Consider the following 26,295-nt stretch of genomic DNA (forward strand, 5'->3'; position numbering starts at 1 on the left):
ACCAAACAAGAGGGGGTCTGTAAGCAGCCGTACACTTCGCCTTTGTTTTCGCTAAGCTCTTCATAACCGACGCCTGCTGCTGGATCTCTTACTGCAGACAAACGCACCCCCTCATGAGGTAGCTTATGATTCTTCATTTCACAAGGACCACTTATATATGTATTTGTTAGATTCAGACGCTCCTACTAGAATACATAACTCCACGGATAATGTTATGAATTTAAACTATTTTTAGCGCATTTTCTCATTTATGAAAAAAATGCACTATTGTGCTCGCCATGTCCGTCTGTCCGTCTGTCTGTCCGTCTGTCTGTCCGTCCGTGACTTCATGTTTTCGTCGACAAGAAAATGCGCTCTCTGTCACTCACTGCAGTGAGTACTGAGTTATATTTTTTTCTTCATTGTACCTCTTCTCCAATATAATATGTGCAATTTTTTTCTGAGGAATGTATTAGCCTTGTATCACGTTTATGTTTTTGTCATCAATTGAATATTGTTGTTACTGCTGAAGCAAATGCTAGCGGGTTTTTGCAATCAAACGCATTGAACACTGACCATATTTACGCCTTTTCAATACGTGCGTGAATGGTTCAAATTATAAATTGCTAGCATAAGACAGTTATTTCATGCAAGAACCTCCCTTTTAATACGAATTTGTTCATTTGTATCATTTTGTGATCATTATGATGCACGGAAAGTTGTCTGATAATAACTTAAACAATTTATTTTGAGTGTTATTCAACGGAGCAACAAAATATTTCTGTAAAACATTGCTGTTTTCGTGCATGTTAAATATGGACCAAATACGTGCGCGTTTTCTGCAGTCTTCTGGAAGGTTGTGTTGACGATCTCATATAGCGTCAGCTTGTCTTATCTCTGAAGGATTTGACGCGCGCCGGCGCGCCGGTGAAGTTTCCTATAGCTTCCTATGGCTTGCATTCAAGCCCCGGAAATGTGGCTGAGACATGAGCACTGCGCAGCCGTCGAAGCGTCGATAAGTCGCGTATCAGTAACTATAGAGAAGTGACACCCTTGAACCAACTGAAAAAGATAAAACTACCACGGAATTTCAGTTTGGTAGAAACTTCTTGCTGCATCTCTGTGCACAGTCATTGTTTTAATTATTTTACATTGCGAAGTAAGGCTGATAGTTGGAGATCGAAGTTTCCTCGTGGGAAAATATTTCATTCAATTTCGTGATAGTCGAAGATTTTTGTCACATATCCTTCTAATTCAGAGCTAATAATTCACCATGGCCCAAGTCTCGTCATGTTTTTGGTTTATTACGAAACAATAATAATGGTAGGAATTATTTGACTTATAATATATTGCTTTTTTATTTGCCTCCAATGCCCAACCGTTATCACAAGAAGTGATAGAGGAAAAATTTGAACAGGAATTAACAATGATTAAATTACAAAACTTTGATGTACAGATTCTCCGTTTATTATCGGAAGGAAATTCTTGCGGTAGTGTTCTATAGTTGTGTTTTTGCTTTATCATCATTCAACTTTTGTTCACTATATTCTTGCGTCTCTGATACACTTTTAATATTATTATCGTAAAAATTAAGACTTGGCTTCGAAGAACCAGGCCGGGAAGTCTGTACTTGCCTTTTCCCTTTCAAGGTTTAACCGGCCTGCACATAAAAGCATTCCCCATGATTTTTTGAAGGCGTCGCTGAGCCAACAATCTTCTGCAATAGCCAGCACTTGGCTGAAAATTTTGCTGTGAGGTCGTTGGCCGAACTCTTTTTTTTTTCTCTTTTCTGAACTCTTTTCGAACTTTTTTTTTCCTGAAGAAAAGTGAGGTGAAAGGCGGCAATACGCGCTGCTGCTCCTCAATGTTTCCCTATTACACTCCAAGTTAAAAAGTTGCATCATGATCGGGATACGCCCGTGTTACGCCCACTCACAGTACGTACTGCCTGTGTAATTTCCTTCATGGCCAATTACCGTATGCGTTGGTAAGCATTAAACGGCGTTCCCCATGCATTAAAATTGAACTCATTCCATTTGGTGCTCATTAGATGAGGCCTTTGACGATCAAGGTATGTTAGTGGGTTTGTGTTATTGTCTGCGCTAGAACTGTTATGAATAGTTTCAGACTTAATATTGTTTTGTTGATATGAATTTCATGGTATTTTAGCGTTAACCATTTTTCTAGCAGAATTTGATGTGGATCATGTGTCCCATAATCCTTTTGTCAAATCCATTATCCAACTTAACCTTTGCGGGTTCTGCCCAAGATTTATATACATTAACTTGTTGGTTATCTCATCGAGAATAACAATTACTCGCTTTTTGTGCAAGGGTTGATTGCGTTTTCCGTAGTAATATTCGTATCTGATGATAACTGAATGGAATCCACAATATTTTCTTTTATGTCGAATATCTTCTTCGGTTTTATATCAGATGCAAAGTTTATTCGATCACTGAATATTATTTGTGCGCTGAATATTACTATTTTTTACTGTGATAGTATTGCGGTACAGGTGATATAATCTCGCTAAGATGCTTATTCCTCAATCCCTCTGTCGGTTACATTTGTGGACTGCCGCCTCGGGCCGCTAAGCTGGCCGGCTTACGGTGCAGTCAGGCAACCAAAGACGCCAACGCCTACCGCAACATCGGGTTTCTATCTTATATCTCTGGATGCGATATGTTCTATGTTATATCTCTATGTTATAACATGTATTACTGTATTATATCTCTGGATGTGAACGCGAACTGAGAGAACATGTATTACTGTATTGTATCTCTGGATACGAACGCGAACTGAGATAACATGTATTACTGTATTGTATCTCTGGATGCGAACGCGAACTGAGAGAACATGTATTACTGTATTGTATCGCTGGATGCAAACGCGAACTGAGAGAACGTGTATTACTGTTTCGTATCTCTGGATGCGAATGCGAACTGAGAGCTAAACTAACGAGAGAACATGTATTACTGTATTAGAATAGAATAGAAGTGTCGTCAGTGAAGAAATAGGCCTATGGCCTGTTGCCGATTCTTGAACTTTTCGTGACTTGATTCACAAGGGATCCGGTCTTTGGAACCCGATCTTTCCATAACTGACGATTGATTGAGATAGCTGCTGGACTTATTGCCTGGTCCGTAATTTGCTAGGCATTTTAAGACTGAACATATGCTCCTGCATAGCTTCGTCAAGTCTTTTTTGAAGGCGTTCATACTCGGAGCGTCAACGATGCTATCAGGGAGGCTGTTCCACATGTCGGTGACTCGAAGCGAGAAGAAATGTTGTCGCATGGATGTGTTCCAACGCTGGATGCGAATCGAAAACGCAACTCTGGATGCGAACGCGAACTGAGAGAACATGTATTACTGTATTGTATATTTGGATGCGAACGCCAACCCCAAGATCTGTTTTCTGTGATGTAACTCCGGATTAGAACGCAAACTAAGAGACATGTATTATTTTATTATATCTCTGTATGCAAAAGCAAATTTTTAAAATCTGTTTATTTTTTGTACTGCTTCTGAATGAAATAACCAAATTCTACTGTTTTTTTACCGTTTTGTGCATCCAAATTCCGTTTTTTGTATATAAAACGGAAATTCCGTTTTGATTCCAAATTCTGTTTTTTGTGCACTACGCATCTTGATAACTCAGGTCAACTTCCGGATTTGTTTTTCTGAATTTGATTATTTTAACTGAGACGCTAGCCTCCGATTTTTTTAATGTTTCGTTGTTTTATATGACGGAGAGACCGATGAACGGTGACCGAATTCGACTCGGTTGAGTTATTTTCCTTTCATCGCAAAAGTTATTCATGATAGTCTGTTCTAATGATGCGCATTTTTAACGTTGGAAGGCGGTTTGTCTCAATTCTTTAAGCTTATTTGAAAATCGATGGGAATATGAATTTTTTTATCAATGTTTTGATAAAACTCTTTGAGGAAATATATTTGGCCTATTTGATCGAAACATAGGCTGAATTTCAACTCATTATGATATTTTACTTCATTCTGATAATTTCTTCATTCAGCGGTGTTGAACTATTATTAGTAAAGCTTTTAAGTTTTCTTACTCGCACGTATTCAATTTTACTTTCATTGTGTTGAAATTTACTTATCGCTGGCATGAACAATTATAAACCACAGTTAAAGTATATGCACCGATATTAGTACATGTTTCTCCATGAATAGGTTATTACGAGATACGATCTGAATGCTGATCGTATATATGGGCAGTGAGTCTTATTTCTACTTAAGTCGTATTTGTCAAAAGCCAAATTTTCTTGGAATAAGTTATCATAGTCGGATTCATAAAATCCAAATTACTGCATCAAAAATTTTCTGGGAACTTTGTGTTTCTGAATGAAGCAACCAAATTCTACTATTATATAACTATTAGGTTGTGTTTCTGAATGAAGCAACCAAATTCTACTATTATAAATATTAGGTTTTAACCATCACGTGTTAAAAACGGAATAGATTATCACTAGTTAGCTATTTTAGCACTGGCACGACTCACGAAATGTTTGTCAAGCACTCAACTCTGATTTATAACGTGTGACCGTAAATAATTAGTTGCCGTGTTTGGATATTTACTAGCATTAAATCGTATGAATGATTGTAAGACATTTATATTGAGTAAATATGGCCGTATCAATCCAATGGACTAGATTTGCAAACTTGTTTTAAGCGTATGCGCCATCTCATGCTCACTTATTTCGGAAGACTTACGGATTTGTAATAAAGAATACAATTTATGTTTCCTGTGCCTATTAAATTCTCTGTATAACTGCTGTTTGTTCTCTCGGTGCGGTCGTATGGTGTGGCGTTGCAAATTCCTGGCTCATGTAGCCAACATTAAATCGTTCGAATGTTTGTTAGCGTTTCGAAGGAGCCGTAAATTGCTACGGTGTTTGTAAAGTCCTCGGCATTCCTCCATACATTCATGCCCTCGAACGCGAATAAGTGGTTGCCCTCGATGGTCGAGAGCTCTCACAAACACTCACTGCTCTTGCGGTCCTGAACAATAAACCTCTTGACTGGCTTTACTATGAACATATAAGCTTGTGCTCATGGTCTCATAAGCTTCGTGAATTATCCTCTTGAGATCACGTCCTTCGATCGAGGTTTGCGGTGGTGAAAGATTTTCTTCCACAGTCATCGAACGCTTGAACTCCCAACGAATTTCATTTAATTTATATCGTCTATGTGATAACATTTCAAATATGAAATTAGATAGTAATTTAATAAATTCGATTGAACATGTGGGATGCATTTTCACTCAGCGAGAACACATGGTCGGATACACAGCGGTTCTGCTAATGGCTAAAGATCGAGGATCGGAAACCGGGATGTTGTCGCGGAATTAGCTCATCTTTGAGAAGGATGAAGTATTTTTATGGAAAATAACAGAATTGTGATCTTTCATGTGGGTTAAAATCATCAATGGCTGTTATAATCACTTTGACCTATTGTAATTTTATTTATTATTAATATTCTGTAATGCTTCGTGTTTTACTTGTATTGGATTGACATTAGAAATAGATACCTAACTAGGTTTGATCCTAGTGTGTCTGATACTTCGTTGAAACTTAGAATAAAATATTCGAGCAGCCTCCTACAATAAAGGTCAACTATGAAAGAGTAGTTCATGCTATAAATTGGTGGTCTTGGTGTAAATTGGCGACCACCGACGCTCGTTCACAGCTTCATAGAAAGTGTGGCTAAAAATTGAGGAGCTGTAATACGCCCAGGATCAATTCATCTTTCTTAACTGGCCTTCCCGAGCTCGGCGACCATCCATCTACACCGGCACCACAGGGCTGGCTATGGTTCAGGGCGTGCATTTGCCATATCGCTCTCCATTGGCTGCTTCGTTGAATACCCGAGCCTTGTTGTTGTTCCTAGTCTAGCTAACACAACGTATTGTTGCATATTAAGTGCAGAACATCAGTACTATTCTGCCAGTTGCATCTAATTGGTACATTTGAGAATAAATACTTAGGGAGTGTATATGGAATAGTACTACCTATTTTGTCCAGTATTACAGGAAAAATATTCACTAGCTAATAGCAGTACCAGATATTGACAGCGATGTTTATTTTTATGTAAAATCGTGACTACTAATGACGCCGATTTATAATTTTATCCATTGAAGAAGGACCTGGGATTTATGCGTAAATTTAATTTATTTTTCACGATGCAAAAGAAAGAATCTAAGGCTCTTTTCCCTTTGTGTTCAAATTCTATCATATTGGCGAACTGATGTATGAAGAATTTAAAATCTAAGAAAACGAATGAGACTAATACGGATCGATGTTTATTTAATTTACACTTCGATAACGAAGATTATATAACAGATTAAATACAGCTGGTGTCGCAAGATAAATTGTGACGGCAACAATATTATCATTGTTCGTTCATGAAACGAAAAAAAATAATACTAAAAAAGCGGGGGATGAAATCACGTACCTAACTTCCTAACTTTTAAATTTGTACATTTAATCATTTTCCGCTCTGCCGTTATTTCATGACATGGACTAGTTGGGCTTTCTTCCCTTTAATTAGAGTTTAGAAACTTTGGCAATTCATTCGGATTTAGATTCTTAATTTTAGAGCTGGAATTGCGGCAACGCCGCTAGTGCAGTAGGGCACTCCACTCTCACTTGTGCTGCATTGATTGTCTTGAAAATATCAATAATGGGCGGTTGTTCGCAAATGCACCTGGGATCTCAGCGGACATTAACATAACAAGGTGAAATTATTGAATAGGTAATATGTAGTTATGTCGACTGCACAAAAATTCCGCTGAAATTCTGTTACCCTTCACAGTTAACAGAACCATCCCGAAATTTAAACCGGATTAATTAACTGAGACCTGAGGCAACTTTCAACCTTACTCAAAAATTAGCTTTTATTTATTACCATCAATCAAGATGATTCTAGCATAATGAGAGAGTGGCATTGATGCATTGTCTTTCTTTCTATCCTATTTTGGGCAGACCATTTACGAACGCGAGAAACGCCTCTCTCAGTTTCTTCGCAACGCATTACCTACTACCTCATTTGTGATAAAAGATTGTTTTTGTTCGAGAATGGTTATTACCAGACCGTGCTTGTGAAAAACCAACGCCATGCTCATTTGTATCCGTAAATCCTACCCTGCTGACGTAGCTCGTTTCATTTTTGAATTATTACGGTAATTTTACAATTTGCGTTATGAGATTTAAGTGCGCTTACGTTAAGCTTTCTCAGGAAGTTGCCCAATTCGTCCTCCTCCCGAGACTCGCGTTCACTTCACTGAGAGATCGTCGCGCGGGAAGAATAGTTTTTTTGCAGCTAACCTTGATAATAAAAATATAATTCAGTACTCACTGCAGTGAGTGACAGAGAGCGCATTTTCTCGTCGACGAAAACGTGAAGTCCCGGACGGACAGACAGACAGAGGGACGGGCATGGCGAGCACAATAGTGCATTTTTTTCATAAATGAGAAAATGCGCTAAAAAGCTGGTATTGTCCCTGCAGGCATGCTTAGGGCGAATCGACGTTGAAAAACCTTCTACTTCTAAGTCTGTATCTACATATAATGGAGTAACTCATGGGAATTGAAGCAAATCCCTACTTCGTGTGTTGTAGGCCCTGTTTTTCATCCGACCTTATTAAAGGTAGCATCTACATCTAGTTTAGCATGTGTGAGATGCGTGATTTTCATTCAGTCCGTTATTTGATTTTTGTTTCGCTGTGGAGAAATTTTATAATTTATGAAAGAATGTTTTCAGATAGAGTAAATTTATAATAATTTTACACGACTAGCCCATTTCATCAGTGTTATTGAGTTACTCAGATCGAAGTAACTGGGGAAGAGCGGAATTATTTAAATGATTCGCATTGTTAGTAATAAATATCGTTTACTCTGAGAGCAGCTTTGAAAGAACGATGAAGTTGAAATTCATGGTTGCTGATTCAAAAGCAAAATTTGCAAAAATGATATGATTTCTGGATAACATAAAAGATTGGTGTGGTGATGTTTTGTCGAAGTAAGCACTGTTAAAATATTGAACGTTCCTCAATTGATGTTTGTCTAACGATGAAACAGTTTCGGTACAAATTTTCACATTTACAATTGTTCTATCTTTTTGTCTTCGTTTCAATGCTTCAACGTTGATGCAGAGATCTCGATGCAACGTTGAACTCGAGTTCAACGATCTTCAGAACTCTTGAGGTCATTCGCTTCGTTGCTCAGCAATTGCGCGGAACAGCTGCGAGTTGGTCGTATTATGGTCGTTTCTTTCATGGTCGTGTTATGGTCGCCTGTTTCATGGTCGTATTATGATCGCCTGTTTCATGGTCGTGTTATGGTCGCCTGTTTCATGGTCGTGTTATTTCATGGTCGTGTTATGGTCGCCTGTTTCATGGTCGTATTATGGTCGTCTGTTTCATGGTCGTATTATTGTCGTCTGTTTCATGGTCGTATTATGGTCGCCTGTTTAATCTATTTTATTTTCATTTCTGAGCTCAATTGACTGACGTAGAAATGATGGGTAATTATTGCATTTTAAATTTGAAGCAAAAAGAGGAAGTATCGCCGTCTAAATTTATTTCTTCTTGATTTAATCAAAAAATTGTATTCGTGCTTTAAATTTTATTCTGATTTTCAAATCAGAAAAAGGCAATCACGTATAACTTTGCTTATTTTTGAAATTGATCGAACTATGCATCCACCTCCTTATATTTTTGACTTGATAAAAAAATTGTTCTTGACGTAAATTTTTCGTTAATAGGGAACACATATCGTTCATACCAGACGATTTCGCGTTTTGCGAACATGTGTTCAAATATCATTATTCCAGCTCTTTTGCGCCAAATATTTCATTCGTTTCTACGAAACTTGTTTGTGTGAGAGGAAACCATAACCATTATCTTACTAAGAATATTTTGTTGATAATGCGTATTCATCGAACAATAGATATGGATAACATCGAACCCACCGACATAGAAGCGCTGCACGAACAAGACTCACATTTTTGTCTGTGGTGTAGGCGCCGTTATAGCGTGCCGTTGTCGTCCGCAGCTTGCATAGTCAATGAGCGAGCAGCGAACGCTGCCGATATCTGGAGTAAAAAATCATCGCCCCAGCCTCCCTTTATTCAGGTTACACCTTTTATGGCTAGAGAACCCTCATAATAATTGTTTCTTTGCTGTTAGATGTTAATCGAGGCCACAGTAGTTTACTCTGACATAACTTGGAAACTTTTATGATTGAGAAAGAATTTGAATGCTTCTCTTCGATCATTTTTAATTTGAAAGCAAAGCAAATGGCACACAAAGGTACCATATTTTTATTACCGAAACATTCTATTTTTAAACCTATGTTAAATTTCTGTGCTATTTCCCGTGTTTTTTAATTCTTTGTAACCTTAATAACTTTGTCTCAGTGAGATGAAATAGTGAAGTGAGTGACTGTAATGAGGATGCAACTCAATTTGCTTGATGAAATACAAAATCCCCTACTTCAATGCTTGCTTTTTAACAGACACTTGAAACTCCTGCTTGAAAATTAAAAACCTCTTTGTCCATTTTTATATATCTTAAATTTTGTTAACACTCATCAGCAATTGTACGAGACTGCATATCGTTATCGGAAATAGTTTCCACCGTAAATTATTTGAGCTGATTTGTATATTCAGAAATTATAGCCATCGTAGGTCGCTTGATCTCAGTCGCTTTCGAAGAGATGTTTTTCCGTAAGTTGCTAATACTGATTTACTCACTGGGTTTTTTCCGTAAGTGGCTAATACTGATATGCCCACTGTGTAGAAATTGTCACCGACGTAAAGTGCTAAGGTTCAGTCCCCTAGTCAGAGATCCTGGTTTCAGAGTCTGAAATCCTGGGGCAATACTTTCAAAATTCGCTAAGTGAACGTAAGTACTTACGCTCTATTTTCTTGTCTATGATTGGGGGATTTTGCTTGAAAGGCCGTCAATGATTGGCTGATGAACTTGCGATCTCTTAACTTTTTTTGAAAGTATAGGCCCCGGACTCTGAGATTGTCTGTCTGAAATCCTGGCGCTGAGTGGACCATTACATCTGATGCGCTTTCCGCGTACAAGCGACTGATCGTCGCACGTTCGCAAGAACCTAATTAATTTTCTCCTGAGCTTAATGAGTCCAGCAGCTGTTCCATGTCTGTATAGAAGAGCCGCCGCTCTCCGAACTACGTACTTGTTTTCTCGATGATTTCTTGTGGGATTTTTTCTTCTGGTGGTCTCTTTGTTTAACGGCAGGTTGTTCCGTTAAACAATTTATACTTGTTTTGCGACGATCAGCGTGGAAGATGATCAGATATTTTATTGTTATTCTGAAAAACTTCCTACGTACCGGTATCGTTATTATCTAAACTTTATGAGCCCGAATACTAATACGTTCCATTCACAAGTTGTGAAGCCTATTTTAATTTTATGATCTTATGTAACGAATCAGTAAGCGTGGGATTGACAAGACTAAAGTCGTGCGAACACGATTGTCTTATGGTTGAATTGACAGTAGACAATTGACAGAGTTTATTGAAAGCCACCTAAATAGATGAAACATTAAGCTGTAGAGAGATCATTTGCAAAGCGATCTTCTTTGCCAAAGCTCAGCAAGCGCGCGTGATCTTTCGCATGGTTTTACGTCTATTCTCCTCGCTCCACGGCTCAGTTCGGTTTCCATTTCCCCTCGTTTTTTGGGACCGTCCATCAGGCTGACAAGCCTGTAACCCAATCCTCGTCTCCGCGGCTCTGCAGACTTGGCCAGCTTCTTTCTTACCAATAAAATAAGCCTGGAACCTTTATATCTTCGAGATTCCAGTGACTCCTCTTTGAAAAGACCGCTGCCATTTCCACGCTATCCATTCATGTTTTTTTTTGTTTTTCCTAAACAGTTCATTCCTAAGCTTCGCTAACACAAATATTCCCAATTCTAGAGCTAATGAACTCCCCTACAACATATTTTATTGTTGATAGTAGACCTTTTGAATTGATAGTGCTCATCTCTGCAGGTTCTTTTGGTATCAAGTACCAATTGATTTGCCTTTTCCTCATCAACGAATTTCATCAGGAATTTAATTTACGGTTTTTCAATTTGAAAATATAGAAGATCGTCCTCAAAAACTACGCTCTAGTTGTTCAAGTCAAGTTTGGAAAGCGAAGGTCGGTTTTCAAACAGCGACTGTCCAATGTGGCACTTTTCGCATCCCCGATGTTAATTAAGCGAATTAAAACGTCCTCGTAATCGATTCTCCTTGCGTTGCTTGTTCGTGCTTTTCCTCCATTAGCTGGAATGCTGCAGTAGATTTGTTCGAATAGTTTTCTGCACTCGCTCCCTGAAGCCGGTGGACCAGATATGGTCCAAGTCACGAGTTCAAAGTGATGGTTTATAACATGGCTACGATGGGAATAGTTTGACCTAAACGAAAATTGCCAAATAAATTGATAATTGAAGCTCTCGGACATTTTCAATGCGAATTTTACAAGTTATTTTTTGTTGAATGCCCGGATTAATAATCGCGATAACAGGTGTCGCTCCACCGCTTAGATTTTTATGTGATGTTTTCGTTTTTTGCTTTGTTATTGACTGCTGTTCTCACGACTCGCTCTCATTTTTTAATTAAAGCGAGCAAAATTATATTCTATTCTCCAGATTTTTAGCTATTTCAATCGATTGATTTTTTCTTAGTTTGTGGTGTGGCGTCGAACGTACGGAATTTTTAACTTTTTATATCTTCCCTAGCCGCGATAGTTTAGTGCGATAAAGGTTCAGAGGGTCGGACTTCCCTGTTTCCGCTAGAGTCGTTAGTGTCGCAGCCGTGGTTGTAAATGAGGAGCTTTTCAAATGAGCTGTCAGCGCCGCAGTGCATCCCCTCGGCGAGGGAAGATCTCCAATGGCCTCGAGATCTCGTCAGATAAGGTATCGATTGCACGGCCGCGCAGGATCATCCTGAGAAAATAACAAGCCTTGAGAAATGAACTGGGTTCTTTTCACTCTGTATTGTCAAAATGGCTGAGAATGAACTATTTAGAAAAGCCATATCTATGAAAAAAATATTGGGCATAGATGTTTTCTATTAATTTTATTGAAATTTCTAATGTGAAACGGACGGGTGCATCGGCGGATTTGTAAACTTCTCTTTTTGAGTCGATAAATTGTTTTCAGGTTGCTACAGTCAATAGTTTACTTATAGTTAGACTTAAAAGTTACCGTATGTTCCTTGAGAGTAACATACGGCGGTAAAGGGTTAATTAAGAACGAAATGACTTTCAATTGTTCCCCCATAGCACAGAATTGTAGGATCTAGGGAATTTCATTTAACCAAACTTGATTTCTAGCTCCCGAATTTGATCTACGAAGTCACTTTTTAGTTTTCCCACTATTAAGGTTAAGTTAGATTTTGCTAAGGCACAACTTTGTTCCAAAGAAACTTTCAAGATGGAATCCGTGTTGCCTAGCAATCGTCTAGCATGCATGGGCTGGTGTGGTTGAGCCTCTCATTGGAGACGCTCTGCTACCTCAATACCCCTGAAATTATAGCTGTCGGTGATTCGCCAATGACCTACTGTATCTTCATTTTTTCTATCTTTTTCTACTTTCTATTGTTTTCTGTATCGAACTGAATTATATACATTACTGAATAAGTGAACGTAATTTATGCATGGGCTTTGTATTCCACTATATACTTCTCACAGCAGTGGACTAGGTTCGGCGTGCGCAAAATCACGATTGTGTCAAGTGGAACTAATGGCTGGATGCTGAGTGGAGGGATGTACTTTTCAAAGGGATTAAATGAAAGAACCAAATGGAGGTAAAGGCGGGAGGTGTGGATGAATGCCAGATGAATCTTTCTTCTGGAAGGGACATTGTTTCTTTCCATGTTGGGTTATTTTGACGTGTTAAAACTCGCAAGGTCACGCGTTCTCATTATTCATTTGCACCAATTTTAAAGAATCCTCTTGGAAATATTATAGTAGATTCATAAACGCTGGCGTTCAGCATTCAATATAAATATTAAAATGTTGGATAGATGATATATTTCTTTGAAGTTTAAACTGCAGAAACATCAAGTTTGATCGAGAAATGTATTGAAAATTTTATGCGCAAGTTTTGGTAGCATTTAATGAGGCAGTCGAAATTTTGCTAAATTTCATTTTCCTTAACTTATGTCATAATTTATACGTTAAAAGGGAATAGTCTTCTGAAAATCTTCATCCGATCGTTGACTGCTTGGCGAACAGGTATGTTTAATTTGATATTTATGGCATGAGTGATGAAGCGCCCCGCAATCCTGCAGAATAATCGGATACCCGATGTACTAATCCTTCGCAGAATTATAGTATCCACGTAAAAGGTAATATGGCATGCGACCATAGTAAGTACTCCATAATCAAACGTGCATTTTCGTATTATTGTATGTTTCTATCGTGTAATTGTCGCAAAAGTTCTTTTCGAGAAACGAAGCATGTATTCTGATGAATATCAGGGATCACTGTTTACATGTGTTTTTTTTTTCACGCATCACTTCGTTGGTTCATTTTCAGTACAGGCTACTGAGAGCTATTATTTTCATCTTATTATTTGATTTCATTGGATATTTTTTGCATACTTCAGAATTGCACGGGATTTTTTTTTTAATTTTGCTGGGAGACCACGCTGCATGTTAAGTGATGGAATCACGCAGGTGTGATACTTTGGTTAAATTAATTAAAATTATCGAAAATTGAACTAAAAATTAAATTTAAATTATCGAATCACCCAATGCAACTTTCTATGTCGGTTGTGTTGAAAAAATTTCTCCCAGATTGTGTGGAGGATGTTTCGGTGTAAGGTTCTTCAGTTGGTTCTAGTTTGATTATTTTTCGGCACTTGCCACAAGAATGCCGGTTGAAGAGCCCACTTTTACACCTTTTTTTATTTAATACGTTGCTGCATGTTTTCGTTCGTTAATGTTAAGAAGTAATCATGTAATTTATCTTTAAATATGTTCATATATGACACTTTGTTTTAGTAGATTTTCAGCTTACAATGCTAGCATGACCGTATCAGTCCCTTATTTATGTGCGAGCACTGTTCAATTTTCAACGAAACACCATGTTAAATTCTAGGTCCTAGCATGACCACGTTTATCTGGTAGCAAAGTGTGTTGTTCATTTTATTGTCATTTTGGACAGAAGTGTATGGAATTTTGAAAACTGAGTGAAACGTTCTCTTACCCACAGGGTTACACACCGCTGGCCAGTCAGAGATCTTCGAAGGTATAACTTTTCCCCTTGTGTTCCTTCCTTCTTCTTGCGCTTGTCATGGCCACTCTTCCTCTCTACAAATAAATTCTTTGACTCAATACTAATTATATTTTGTATCATATTTTTTCGCTACTTGCGTCTTTTCTTAAAATTCGTTTGATTTGTTCATTGTTTTTTAGAAAAAAGGTTTAGTGTTTTTTGTTTGGTTGTTGAAAATTTCAATTAGATAATTTCGAACACTCTTGTCATCAGAGTTCAATTTTTTCAAACGGACTGAACTGATTAATCTCTTGTTAAGGCCCCACTGTGACATGGTACGAAAGTTCATTATTTTCACTTTAAGGCAGTTTGTAAATTCGAGTTATTTTAATTACTGAAACTATGTCATGGTATCAAATAAAGATCTTTCACAGCAGAGAAACATAACAAGTTCAAAAATAAATGGCGAATAACAATAAATAATAATGCAAAAATCAACCATTGCTGAAAATATCTCTATTATCAATTAAATTTCAGTATTTTGGCCGTTAAATGTCAATGTTTGTCTAACTGCTTTCTGAACGTTTTCCTTTCTGTTCATTCCTCTCCATCTACATTTCTCCTGTGATCCGTGTTTCAGTGTTGGCGACCGCTGTTTATTCCTTATCTTGTCTAATTTTCCGTGTTCTCTTCAAAAATTTTCCTTTAATGAAAGTTTATCGTCCTACTGTAATGCGACTGACAGTGTTCTATTAAATTATTTCTTAGAAAAATTTATATTATGTCCCATTTCAAATTCTTATGTTGAAGTTCTTGAATTCTTGAAGATACGTTTACTTCAAAATAGCCTAGATTGTGTGATTTAATATAGACATGCGATTTTATTAATAGTCAAAGATATACTTGGATGCGTTTTACATTGAGCTTCTATGTCAAAAATTCGTATAATGAGGTCACTTCCATTCCGTATGCTGCATCAGTAAAATTTTTGTTTTTCTTACTCTTATATAACTGATTTTCCCCTTTTCCATTCAATTCTTGCAATGCTTAACAATATTATTGCTGCTTCTGTTAAAGCTTCAATTTGCCGATAACTGATAATCTCTTATGAGAAAGAGACTAGCGTAATTTTTTTAGCCTTTAAATAGAATTTTTGTAAATAAATTGTGAACTACGAGAAACAAGACCATCATTAATATATCAAATAAATTGAAAAACTTGAAATTTGAAACCCTGCCTGTTTATTGCTTGCGAATATTCCTAATTTGTGCCCGTGCATTCAGTGCAAATAAAAATTAAGCTCCTAACAATCCCAGAAATATACTCCAAACATCACGTCACAAAACTCGCTAAAAGATTAATAAAAGTTTCAAGAAATCGAACGAATTAAATTAAAATAATCTAAGTTTAACTTTGGGAAGAAAAACAATTCATTCAAAAATTATTTAACTGAATATGATAAAAAATCGAGTTTTGCTATGAATCAAGCGTTCGCTACCGGCTCTTGTTTGTAAAATACCTGCGTCGAAAATACGGAACTGTAGAAATATGACAGACATGATACAATTTTTGGTCAGTTGCAATCATTTGTAGAGCGCAATTCACGGCAAACAAACAATTGGTAATGATCGATGAAATTAAACTTAGCAAAATACGAAAATATTTATGCTAATTTTCAGCAAACGCTCGGTATGCATAGGATTTTGTCGGAATGCACCAGTCTCCTGTATGGTAAAAGTTGTTGATACACGGCAGATGATTTTAAACCCGAGTGTACGTTCTTTATTTCAACAGTGCATAATGGATCAATGAATATTGCGCCTGTTAAAAAAATACTTGCAACTTATCATTATAACGAGGTATTTCGTCGTACTAATCGTTGTAAAGTTTGTACACTCTAGAGTCGAAATAATAATTATTAGGCAAGGCACGGTTTGAAAAAAGGAATTATATATTCTGATGTTAGGTACGCCGAATTTTGTTGTATCGACATGATTTCCCTCTATTTCATCCCAGCGTAACATATTTATTTGTGTGGACCTTGTATGTGGCTTACATTGTGGGCAACAATATACTCAGTAGCCTGAATGAGTTTTTGTTTACAAATGAAGAGAATGTTGTGTTAATGGAATGAGTGCATGGGTTTCATTTTAAGACATGAAATTCGAATAATTGAATAATATAAATTTTTAATTTGTTTAATAACTTTGTATATATTTAAATAAATGCCAAGATCATCAGTGACATGTGACAAGGTGAGTGCTTGACTTTCAAAACTATTCATCTGTTGCTTAATTCATGACTAATAATTTTTAATTTTGTTTAGCTTTGTCGTGCGTGACATTCATAATCTAACGGTTTATCCGATGTATTTCGCGTAGAAATTTGTCATCTTATGTTTTTAATTTTCATAGAATTTTTGTTTTAAGCATAAATATTTTCATTTCAATGAGAGTACATTTGCCCACACTTAATAAATGTGTTCCTTAATAATTGAATTTATTAGAGTATTATAAATTTTGTCCTTGATTTAAATCATCAGTGACTCAATCATCAGGCTCAAATTTTTAAAATTATTTAAGTTCATTGACAATTGTATTATAAATTTCGATTGAACGAGTATTTGTTTAAGTTGAATTATAGCAGAAATGGTAACTAATGGTATTGCATGACCCTTTTATAAAAAATTCAGCTAATAAAACCTTATTTATTATCGAATTCTGAAATAAGATACAAAAATTATCTAGATTGCAATCCCAAGCTCGGTGATCAAAAAATTCAAAAAATTCCATACCTAAATAAAATCATTTTAGAATAATTCATTCAAAGAGAATTTCTATGTCTATCAACAGTTATTGACTGAATGCTAGTTTGGCCTATTCACTGTCATGTTTCAGGCATGTTCTTAACCAGGAACTAATACGTTTCGCTAGTGCATGAAATAAAAAATTTTAGTGATGGAAACTAAATTGAAAAAGTTCACTGAAGTTATAACTGAAGAAAGAAATATGTGTATCAAGTAACGCTCGAAATTTGAAACAGTCGCTATAATAAAACATCAGCTGTTTATTTAGCTCACCTTTCTTCGTCAAATTTCTTACTGTGTTGATCCAGAAATTCCATCATTATTAAATAAGTGAAATGTTCGCTAATTGTGAAGCCGATACAACCCTTGTTATTTCACAAAATAGTTTGATATTCTATTGTACTAAAATTTCATATCTCGTTAACCGATTGCTAGCTTCAACCACTCGTATATTCCCGACAAAGAGTTGCGGCAATGTACAATTACGTCATTAGAATCAGAATTAAGCCAAGTCATTCTCACGCAGCTAGGCATATAGGCCTATGGCTGTGAAGCAATTATAATAATGATGTGATGTGCAGTTAGGCACATCGGAAGCTGCCATGCGGGCGCCAGTCAACCCCTATATGTGCCGGCAGTTAATTTGGTCCTGGGCGGTATAGGATGACGTCTGTTGGCTGCAGCGTCTCGCATGCACTCCTTGTCAACGTGTGTTACTTTGCCTCTTGAATGAAGTGTTTTGTGTGCAATGCTTTAGGATTACTTGATTTGGCGCTAAAGTCCCTCCTTGTGCTATTTAGCGCATTTTCTCATTTATGGAAAAAAACGCTATTATTGTGCTTTAGTGCTCGTCATGTCCGTCTGTCTGTCCGTCCGTGATTTCACGTTTTCGTCGACGAGAAAATGCGCTCTCTGTCACACACTGCAGTGAGTACTGAGTTATATTTTTTCTAAAGTTCTTCCACAGTTAGAGGGGTTCCTTCGTAGATCAGTTCAATTATTCTTTATATACAATAATTTCACCGGTATACAACGCTGTTACTGCAACGCTGTTGACGCATTTGCCAATTTTTTGTTTGTTATTGCTTTCAGGGGGATGAAATGTTTGTGTTTAGGTTGCATGAGGTCAATAATAATGCTCTGAAGTATCGAGGGTGTCACAAATTCGACAGATTTTATTGTGGTTTCATAGGTACGGTGACAAAAACGTTCTCACCTCGAAAAGACGATCTAAAAGTCACCTAGAATCTTAGCCGGCTTTATCCGAAGATTTATTCCGTTGGACTTCATCATTCACCTCTTTACATTTCAATAATCAATTTCTCGAATGTTCATCTTGCCTATTTTAGATGTCGATGAATGTTCTGCTCTCATTTGAAATCCTAATCGCGCTAATTTGAATTCAGGAGCTGACATATTCGACTATTATTCGGTGCAATAGGACAATGAGACGTGATTTTGATCATGTCTGCGACACTTTAGTACGGTCAATAGAAGGTTCTTTCGTCATTTTTTTTTCTTATATCACACCTGACCCATTTGGTTCTCATTTTCAATTTTTACCCCTTATGTTGATGGGCATTCTATTTTCTCCCGTAAATTTCATATTCCTTGACGTTTCTTTCATTCTTAATCCATAGAAAGATTTTTCTTCACTGATTTTATTTGTTCTCCACTTCGCGCGTTTCCATTCCTTCCTTTCATTTCGGGTCAAATTTTAGAGCCTGCTGCATGGGTGCGGCCAGTGCAGCCGGTTCGCGCAGTTGGGTCTCGTCTCTTGGGGCGCGTGACATGCCTGCCCGCTGGATGGAAAAGCTCTCCGTGGATAGAGCACTCACTTAGTCTCACTAATGAAAAAGTTTTTTCTAGGTTAGTAGTAGTGAAGAAATGCCCTGTTTCATGCTTGTTGTATTTAAGAAATATCATGTTTATCTGTGCCTGCGCGCTGGATAGAGCAGCTCTCCGTGGATAGAGCGCTCACTTAGTCTCACTAATGAAAAAGTTTTTTCTAGGTTAGTAGTAGTGAAGAAATGTCCTATTACACGCTGGTTGTATTTAAGAAATATCTTGTTTATCTCTGCCTGCCCGCTGGATGGAAAAGCTCTCCGTGGATAGAGCGCTCACTTAGTCTCACTAATGAAAAAGTTTTTTCTACGTTAGTAGTAGTAGTGAAGAAATCCCTATTTCATGCTTGTTGTATTTAAGAAATATCATGTTTATCTGTGCCTGCGCGCTGGATAGAGCAGCTCTCCGTGGATAGAGCACTCACTTAGTCTCACTAATGAAAAAGTTTTTTCTAGGTTAGTAGTAGTGAAGAAATGCCCTATTTTACGCTGGTTGTATTTAGGGAATATCTTGTTTTATATGCCAATAGTAATAAGGAAGAAATAACCTCTTTCAATGTTAGTTACTGAGTAAGGTCTTTCAATCTGTGTTAGTATATATAGAAGTAAAAACGTGATATAGTTTTATAAGTAAAGAAGTCGATTATCTTCTTGGAAGTAGGAAAACCGCTGAAGCAGAAACTCTTTTATTTTCACCTGGCTAAGTTTGGCCTTAAATCAATGTACGGTTGCTAAAATTTATTTAATTTTAATACGATCAAAATGTATTACGTAAAATTTTTTGTGCTACCGTATATATTCCAAGGAATTTAGGAATACATAATTCTGTTAGAAAATAAAATAAAAACTTATTTTGACTCGAGATGTTTGTACTCTCCCTATTTCTAAGCCTCTCTAGGAAGTCCTTCTGCTCCTCTCGATTAATTCCAAATCACCATTCAAACTGCGAGAAAGTCTTGATCGATCGGTGCCGATACTCTCATCACGCGTGATTTTTATGCCATCCTGACGTGGTATAAAATTCGGTGCTTGAATAACATAATGACATCTTGAGGTCGTAAATATTGGTTTACCCTGCAAGCTCTTAGCTCGTTGAAATGTGTTAACGTTGCCTTGTGGTTTGTTTCCAACCGCCGCGCCGCAGAAGGTTTTCACCGCATCCGGTCACTGCATCGTTGTCTGGAGTGATTTTTTCCCCACCAGAGAACCATGAGCGTTAAATATGAGTCTATCAATATTTATTAATAGTGCTTTAATGTTAACAATTTAACAGTAATTATTAAAGCTACGATAATTTAATTTCTTTCTAATAATAATAGAATTTAAGATCTCTGAATGCATAAGCTTGCTGATAATTAGCCTACTGCAACGAAAGGTACTGTAATTTTAAAAATTATGCATGCAAGAAAGTTTCTCAAAAATAAAATTATGTTTCGAGTGTATTTAAAGCGAAGCTTATTATAAATTCCATTCTGGCTAGTCATCGGAACGTCACCTCATGCGCTGGAGATATGTTAAACAGTTTGCATTTGTGATGAATTCCAATTGCAAATGTCTGTTGTTAGAAACAGTTGTAAAATTTTCTTGCTAAATTAACCTCATTTTCCAAATCGCTACTGCATGTGTGCGTTTTAATTCAATTATTATCCAAAAAGAGAAACTACAATATGGTGACATTTTTGTTAGCGTTATTCTTCCGTCTCGCTAGCATCAACATTTGATGTATAACGCATACGTGTGCTTACAAATTATTATTTATTATTTAATAATGTATTATTTGGTTTGTCACTTAATCCTATGCGCCTACAATTTATTTGAAACATTGTATTCTCATGCTAACAATTTAATTTCAAATTCTTTTACATGCAACATTCGTCTGCATTTAGTTTTGATTTTCCCTAAAAATCGTATTAAAATTTAATTTTCATCAGTCGACTTTATATATGCTAGAAGGATGTCTTTGGTAACTATAAAATACTTCTATATCTAAGATATGAATTTAATATTCGGAAGAACATCATTCGAATTCGAATGATATTCTTCGGAAGAATATTCTATTCTATTATTCGGATATTCTATTATTCGGAAGAATATCATTCGGAAGAATCATATCTCATTTTCTCGTCTACGGACTCCAATGATAGCGAGCGTCTGAGGCTCGCTACACTCGCTATATTGCACTAGATGGGCTCTCAACGGAATGCGCGTACAAGGCTGAGTCCTCACGGACTAACAACTTCTCTCATACATGCAATCCAAGTCCGACTTAGGAAACCGAATAATGTGATGAGACTATGGGTTATTAAAAGTCCACGGCTAAGGATTCGGTACTTTGCATCGGTGTGTTACTAAGAGATTCTCAGCGCAACGACCTTACACGACGAGCTCGGTAAACGTGAACTCGGTAAGCCTATACGGTGCAATTTCGCCGCTTTCGATACGAAGAGACGAGCGTTAGCGAAGGAATATCGTCTTCCTGAGAACCTCTCGAGACGCACCGAAGCTCAGCTTCTTTATTGAAAGCAGATGTGCTTAGGTTGGCCGAACATTGGCCGTCGAAAGACACCGAAAATTTGAAATTATATTTCAGTAGGTTTGATCTGGTCTATTGCCGTAAAAGATTTCACTCGGAGCACAATCGACGACGTTCCTTTGCGTCATAAAATTTTCTCTTTATGATGTGATTTTTCACTACATAAAAGTTTTATCTGTTCATCACAGAATCAACGATCAAACGAGCTATGACAGGAAATCGTAAAACCAGTTTGTGTTGAAACTTTTCTTATTTATACGAGTTCCAAGCATAGTACCTACGTAAATTAAGGGATAATGTTTGGTTTTTAACTATCTGATTAAGTGTTAGTTAAGTCACCTGTGTATTAATGAAGATTACTGCTTTCAATTAATTCTCTGTTGATAAATAAATATTGTATGCGTGCTTTCATGTCAAAGTGTACACTTCATTCTTGAATTACGTTAAATTGGCTACTCCGCATACTTTCACATACCTTCATTTGTGACTTACGCTGATATTTGAACACATAGATTAACGTTCTGGGCGAGTAATCAATACACAAATGCGTTCTTAACATAGCATGTGATGGCTAATCCATGTACTCCTGTCGTCACGGGTACCTGACAAACTGTCCAACTACACTCGTATGGACGGAAAGTTTTAGTTCACAACAGCGATGGCGTGACAAGAAGCAACTCCACCTCATTCACTCTAGATCGCCTATAATTATTAGCCTTTACAAGTTCCGAGGCCTCGCTGATCCATTAGTTTATCGCCTAATTCACCCACGGCTTGCACGATCACAAGAATTGACAGGCAAAACTTGGGTGACGCACGTTTACCTAATTCCAAATCATTGGCTGACTATCGTGGATGAAAATCAATACTGCGCTGAAATTGGTTCAGGAAATTTTTTTGCTAGCTCTAACTACTCATTTATCTAGTACGTTTTAATGTATTTCTTTGTGAGCCTGTATTTTCGTATAACATTATATTTTCGTATCGAGTTCGCTATCAACGTGTTGTAGTAAATTGTTGCTGAATATATAAACTGTCATCTGCTAAATTAGAGTTGCCTGTAGCAGAAAGAGTGTTGAATGATATGACTACTTATATGTACACATACTTTTTATTCATAACGTGAAATATATCATATTGTTCGGTTGTTAATTACTCAGTCTAGGCATATATAATTCCGTGTTAATCGCTTCTGCAGAACCATGTCTGTAAACTTCAATAAATATACGTTAAAATTTCTCGTATTCACCGCCATCTACGTTCATTATCAAATAACCTGTATTTATTCTTTCGTAAGGATTTTATTGTATAGCGAGATCCGTTATTCGTATTTCTGTGTCATGGGGCTGGAGAAAATTCGGCCCATCTTTCGAAGAATCGTTTCTTCATTCGATAAGTTTTCTGCTTTGAAGACGCACTTCAATGTCCTGAAGCAATTCTTCACAGTTGAGGTTGTCAAAGAATTGCCCTCGTATCCCCACTAATTGCTTCGAGCGAGACAAGGCAAACGGACGCGTATTAACTGATGGTTGTCTTGACTCTCGTATTGCATTTAGTCATGTCTGGTTCGCAGTATAGCGGTTCTTGATATTGCCCCATGTCTCAAAGGTCTAATTGTGAACATTTGATTTTTTGACAATTATTTGTTCTACATTTTTTGTGTTAATAAAATTTATTAGGTTTGGTAAATAATATAAGTATGAAATTTACGCCTACATTGAGCCCGAGGAAATCATGTCACGGAGGAATAAAGTCATGCATCTCCAAATTCTTTCTTCTTTCCGGCAGCGGCTTCAACTTTGGTTAAATTTAAATTAGAGATCAAATTAAAAATCAGGTCTCATAAGAGTAATATCGAGTGTGGGAGGTAGTGCAGTTTTTTCGCCCTCGTGCAGTTCGATTCTATTTGCTCGGTATGAAGTTTAAAAATCAGGTTTAATAAGAATAAAATTAAGTGTCACATAGTGCAGTTTTTTGACCGCAATTAGGTTCTATTTGCTCGGTATGAAGTTGTATAATAAACTCGTATAAGGTTAGTTTACGGACTATTATTTTTAGATTTATTGCGCTACTAATAACGGGTGTATTGGCAGCGTTCACGCGTCATATGGTTCACTGTCCATTCCGCAAGAGATGTCTTGTTCTGCTAGGGGAGAGTCGCATGCAGTTGCTCTGTGGTATCTTGTGCCATTAGACGAGGCTTCGCCCATGGTTTCTACATGGCTGCTAGGGGAGACTTGCCTACAAACAGCAACGCACTTCCTTGCAGTCACGCGCACGACACGAGGCGTTCTGACCCGCCACTAGTGTCGTGTCAATGCTCACGACACTAGTGGTGAGCATTGATTGACTAGTGTCAATGCTCACGACATTCGCCACTTAGTTATGTTGGGTTCAGACCTTCCACTAGTGTCGTGTCAGACATGGTCAATGTTCACGACATTCGCCACTTAGTCATGTTGGGTTCAGACCTGCCACTGCTGCGGTAGTGTCTGTGTCAGACATGGTCAATGTTCACGACTTGCCACTTAGACATGTTGGGCAATGTTTTGGTCACTTCGTTAACGGACGCACCATGACTAATGGCCGGCCAGCTATACGCCGACTACGGTTTTAATTGATGTACTGTCCTAGTTTAGCTTCATTTTGATATGATTCATATTTGGCATATAATATTCTAGCATTTCTGTCGTCCAGACTCTGGAGCAGAACTCGAAAATTTGTAATGTTATTAATTATATTATTAGGATTATATAATATATTATTAATAATATTATGTCTGCTGTAAATATATACGAGTACGATAAGTTCAAATTTCATATGATAAAAACAGTGCAGGATATTAGCCGGAATGAATCTAATTCTGATTAGTATAATGTCGAACAGCTCAGCGGGTTCAAATATTTCCCTCGTGGTGTCTAGAAAACGGATAATTTTTCCTTTTTTACTTGCCAGAATAGTAACAAAATAATTGTATTTTAATCGTCGATGCGAAGAAAACCTGCATTACGACAGAGAGGTAAACTTGACGGTGCACCAAAATGATATTGCTATATGATTTTATTTCCCTATTTTATCGACAACACCCGATTATTTAAAATGTTTAAAATAATTTAAGTGGCAAGCGCGATATCATACAAAAACATGTACGGATGATTGTTTTTGATTTATACTCGCATTTGTGATTGTTATGCGTAGATTGCATCGTCCGTGAGTCATCGTATTGCTTATTGCGTCTCTTGATCCCCAATTGATGGAACTAATCCCCGGACAATGGTAGGATAGGTCAGGGGAAAAGCCCTCTATCCCTTCAGGTTATTAGAGTGCAAACGGAAATGATGCTTGCTCGATGGAATGATTCACTAAAATTTCTTCTTATAGAATTATGAATAGCTTGTCGGTTGATACATTTTTTCGAATGTTTTAACTTAAAAAATTTTTTCTGCTCTAAAATATCGTTACAGTCATGACTTAGGGCAAAATAGAATTGTTCCGTCAAAGTCATCAATTTTTCGTATAATTTTTTACGTGTTTTTCCGTATTTTGTAATATTCTTTCGTATATTTCTTTTAGTAAAAATGTTTTCTTTCATCTCGTTAATTGACTTCGGAACAAATGTACTTACGAATGATTCTCTCCATTATTTCATTCGTCTCAGTGATCAAGTTTTTGTGTGAACAAGTAAAAGAAAATCAAGTCATTCCTCATAGATCGATACATTAAGTAATCGAACACGTGAGCTCCATCAGTCACTCATAATCTATTTACCAGGATAGATCCATCACTGCTCTTCCCCTCGAATTGCTTTTTGTTTGGCCTCTTCTGCTCCGTTGAAGTGATTCCTCTCTCTAGCGTCCGTTACCGTCTAATTGAAATTTATGGTTGGATTATTTGTGGCCAGAGGTCGATTGCTCACCGGCCAACAATAGGGCGACTAAACTTTAAAAAAAATTGCTGCTCTCGAAAATTTGACAAACTCTTGAATCTGACATGCTTTAGGTCAATCATCTTATAGTTGCGATCATATTGAAATGAAGATTACAATTGGATTTAGAATATTATCCTCCTGTTTTCTACGTTGGTCGTTGGATTTGGGCATAAAACGTCCACGAGGCGCGTTTTCTCGGTATACATTCTGCAGAAGATGAAACATCGAACGCTTTTTTCGTTTTCCTTTGAGTTTGCTAACGCTGGTTATGTTGAAATATTTCGCGGTATGCAATGACTAAAAAAAACATTTCGTTAATATAATGTACGTTGCTCTACAGTACTTTAAGCCTTAATAAATTGCTGACAGTTTAACGACCAAACTCCAGTCGTTGAATTCAGGTGTATTAAATACAACCTTTTACTTATAATGCAATTCTTGTCTATCGTTGGCCTAATTCTACTAGCACTCTCAAAAGACTTCAGCCTTAGTTTTTTTGATGGATTTTCTAATCCATCTCCGGTTTATTTTTGTTGTCCTGGTTATTCTATTGAGACTCCCCGGAAAATCCGAAGTTATTGATGACTTGCCTGCCTTTGACGGCCTCGACTTGCATGTTAGAATCGCAGCGCGGCTGGATTTTCAGAAATGATTCAGAATTCAGAAATGATTTAGAAATGATTCAGAGGATTTTCAGAAATGATTCAGAATTCAGAAATGATTCAGAGGACTTTAAAAAATGATTAAGAATTCAGAAATTCTGAATTCCGAATTTCTGAAAATTTTCCGAAATGATTCAGAATTCAGAAATGATTCAGAATTCAGAAATGATTCAGAATTCAGAAATGATTCAGAATTCAGAAATGATTCAGAAATGATTCAGAGGATTTTCAGAAATGATTCAGAATTCAGAAATGATTCAGAGGATTTTCAAAAATGATTCAGA

General features: G+C 37.0%; 1 protein-coding gene across 4 annotated transcripts in view; it reads left to right on the forward strand.

Moving 5' to 3' along the window:
• LOC108679164 (protein amalgam) overlaps nt 1-26,295 on the forward strand; it is a 137,087-nt gene that overhangs the window by 40,642 nt on the left and 70,150 nt on the right. For 3 of the 4 annotated variants that reach the window (XM_047884070.1, XM_018167751.2, XM_018167752.2), the window contains exon 2: nt 14,236-14,271. The exons of the other annotated variant lie outside the window; for it this stretch is intronic. In XM_047884070.1, coding sequence (XP_047740026.1) covers nt 14,236-14,271 — 36 coding nt within the window. The remainder of the gene's footprint in view (nt 1-14,235; nt 14,272-26,295) is intronic. 4 annotated transcript variants of the gene reach the window in all.

The sequence above is a fragment of the Hyalella azteca genome, unplaced genomic scaffold (assembly GCF_000764305.2).
Source record: "Hyalella azteca isolate HAZT.00-mixed unplaced genomic scaffold, Hazt_2.0.2 contig14472, whole genome shotgun sequence".
NCBI classification, from domain to species: Eukaryota; Metazoa; Arthropoda; class Malacostraca; order Amphipoda; family Hyalellidae; genus Hyalella; species Hyalella azteca.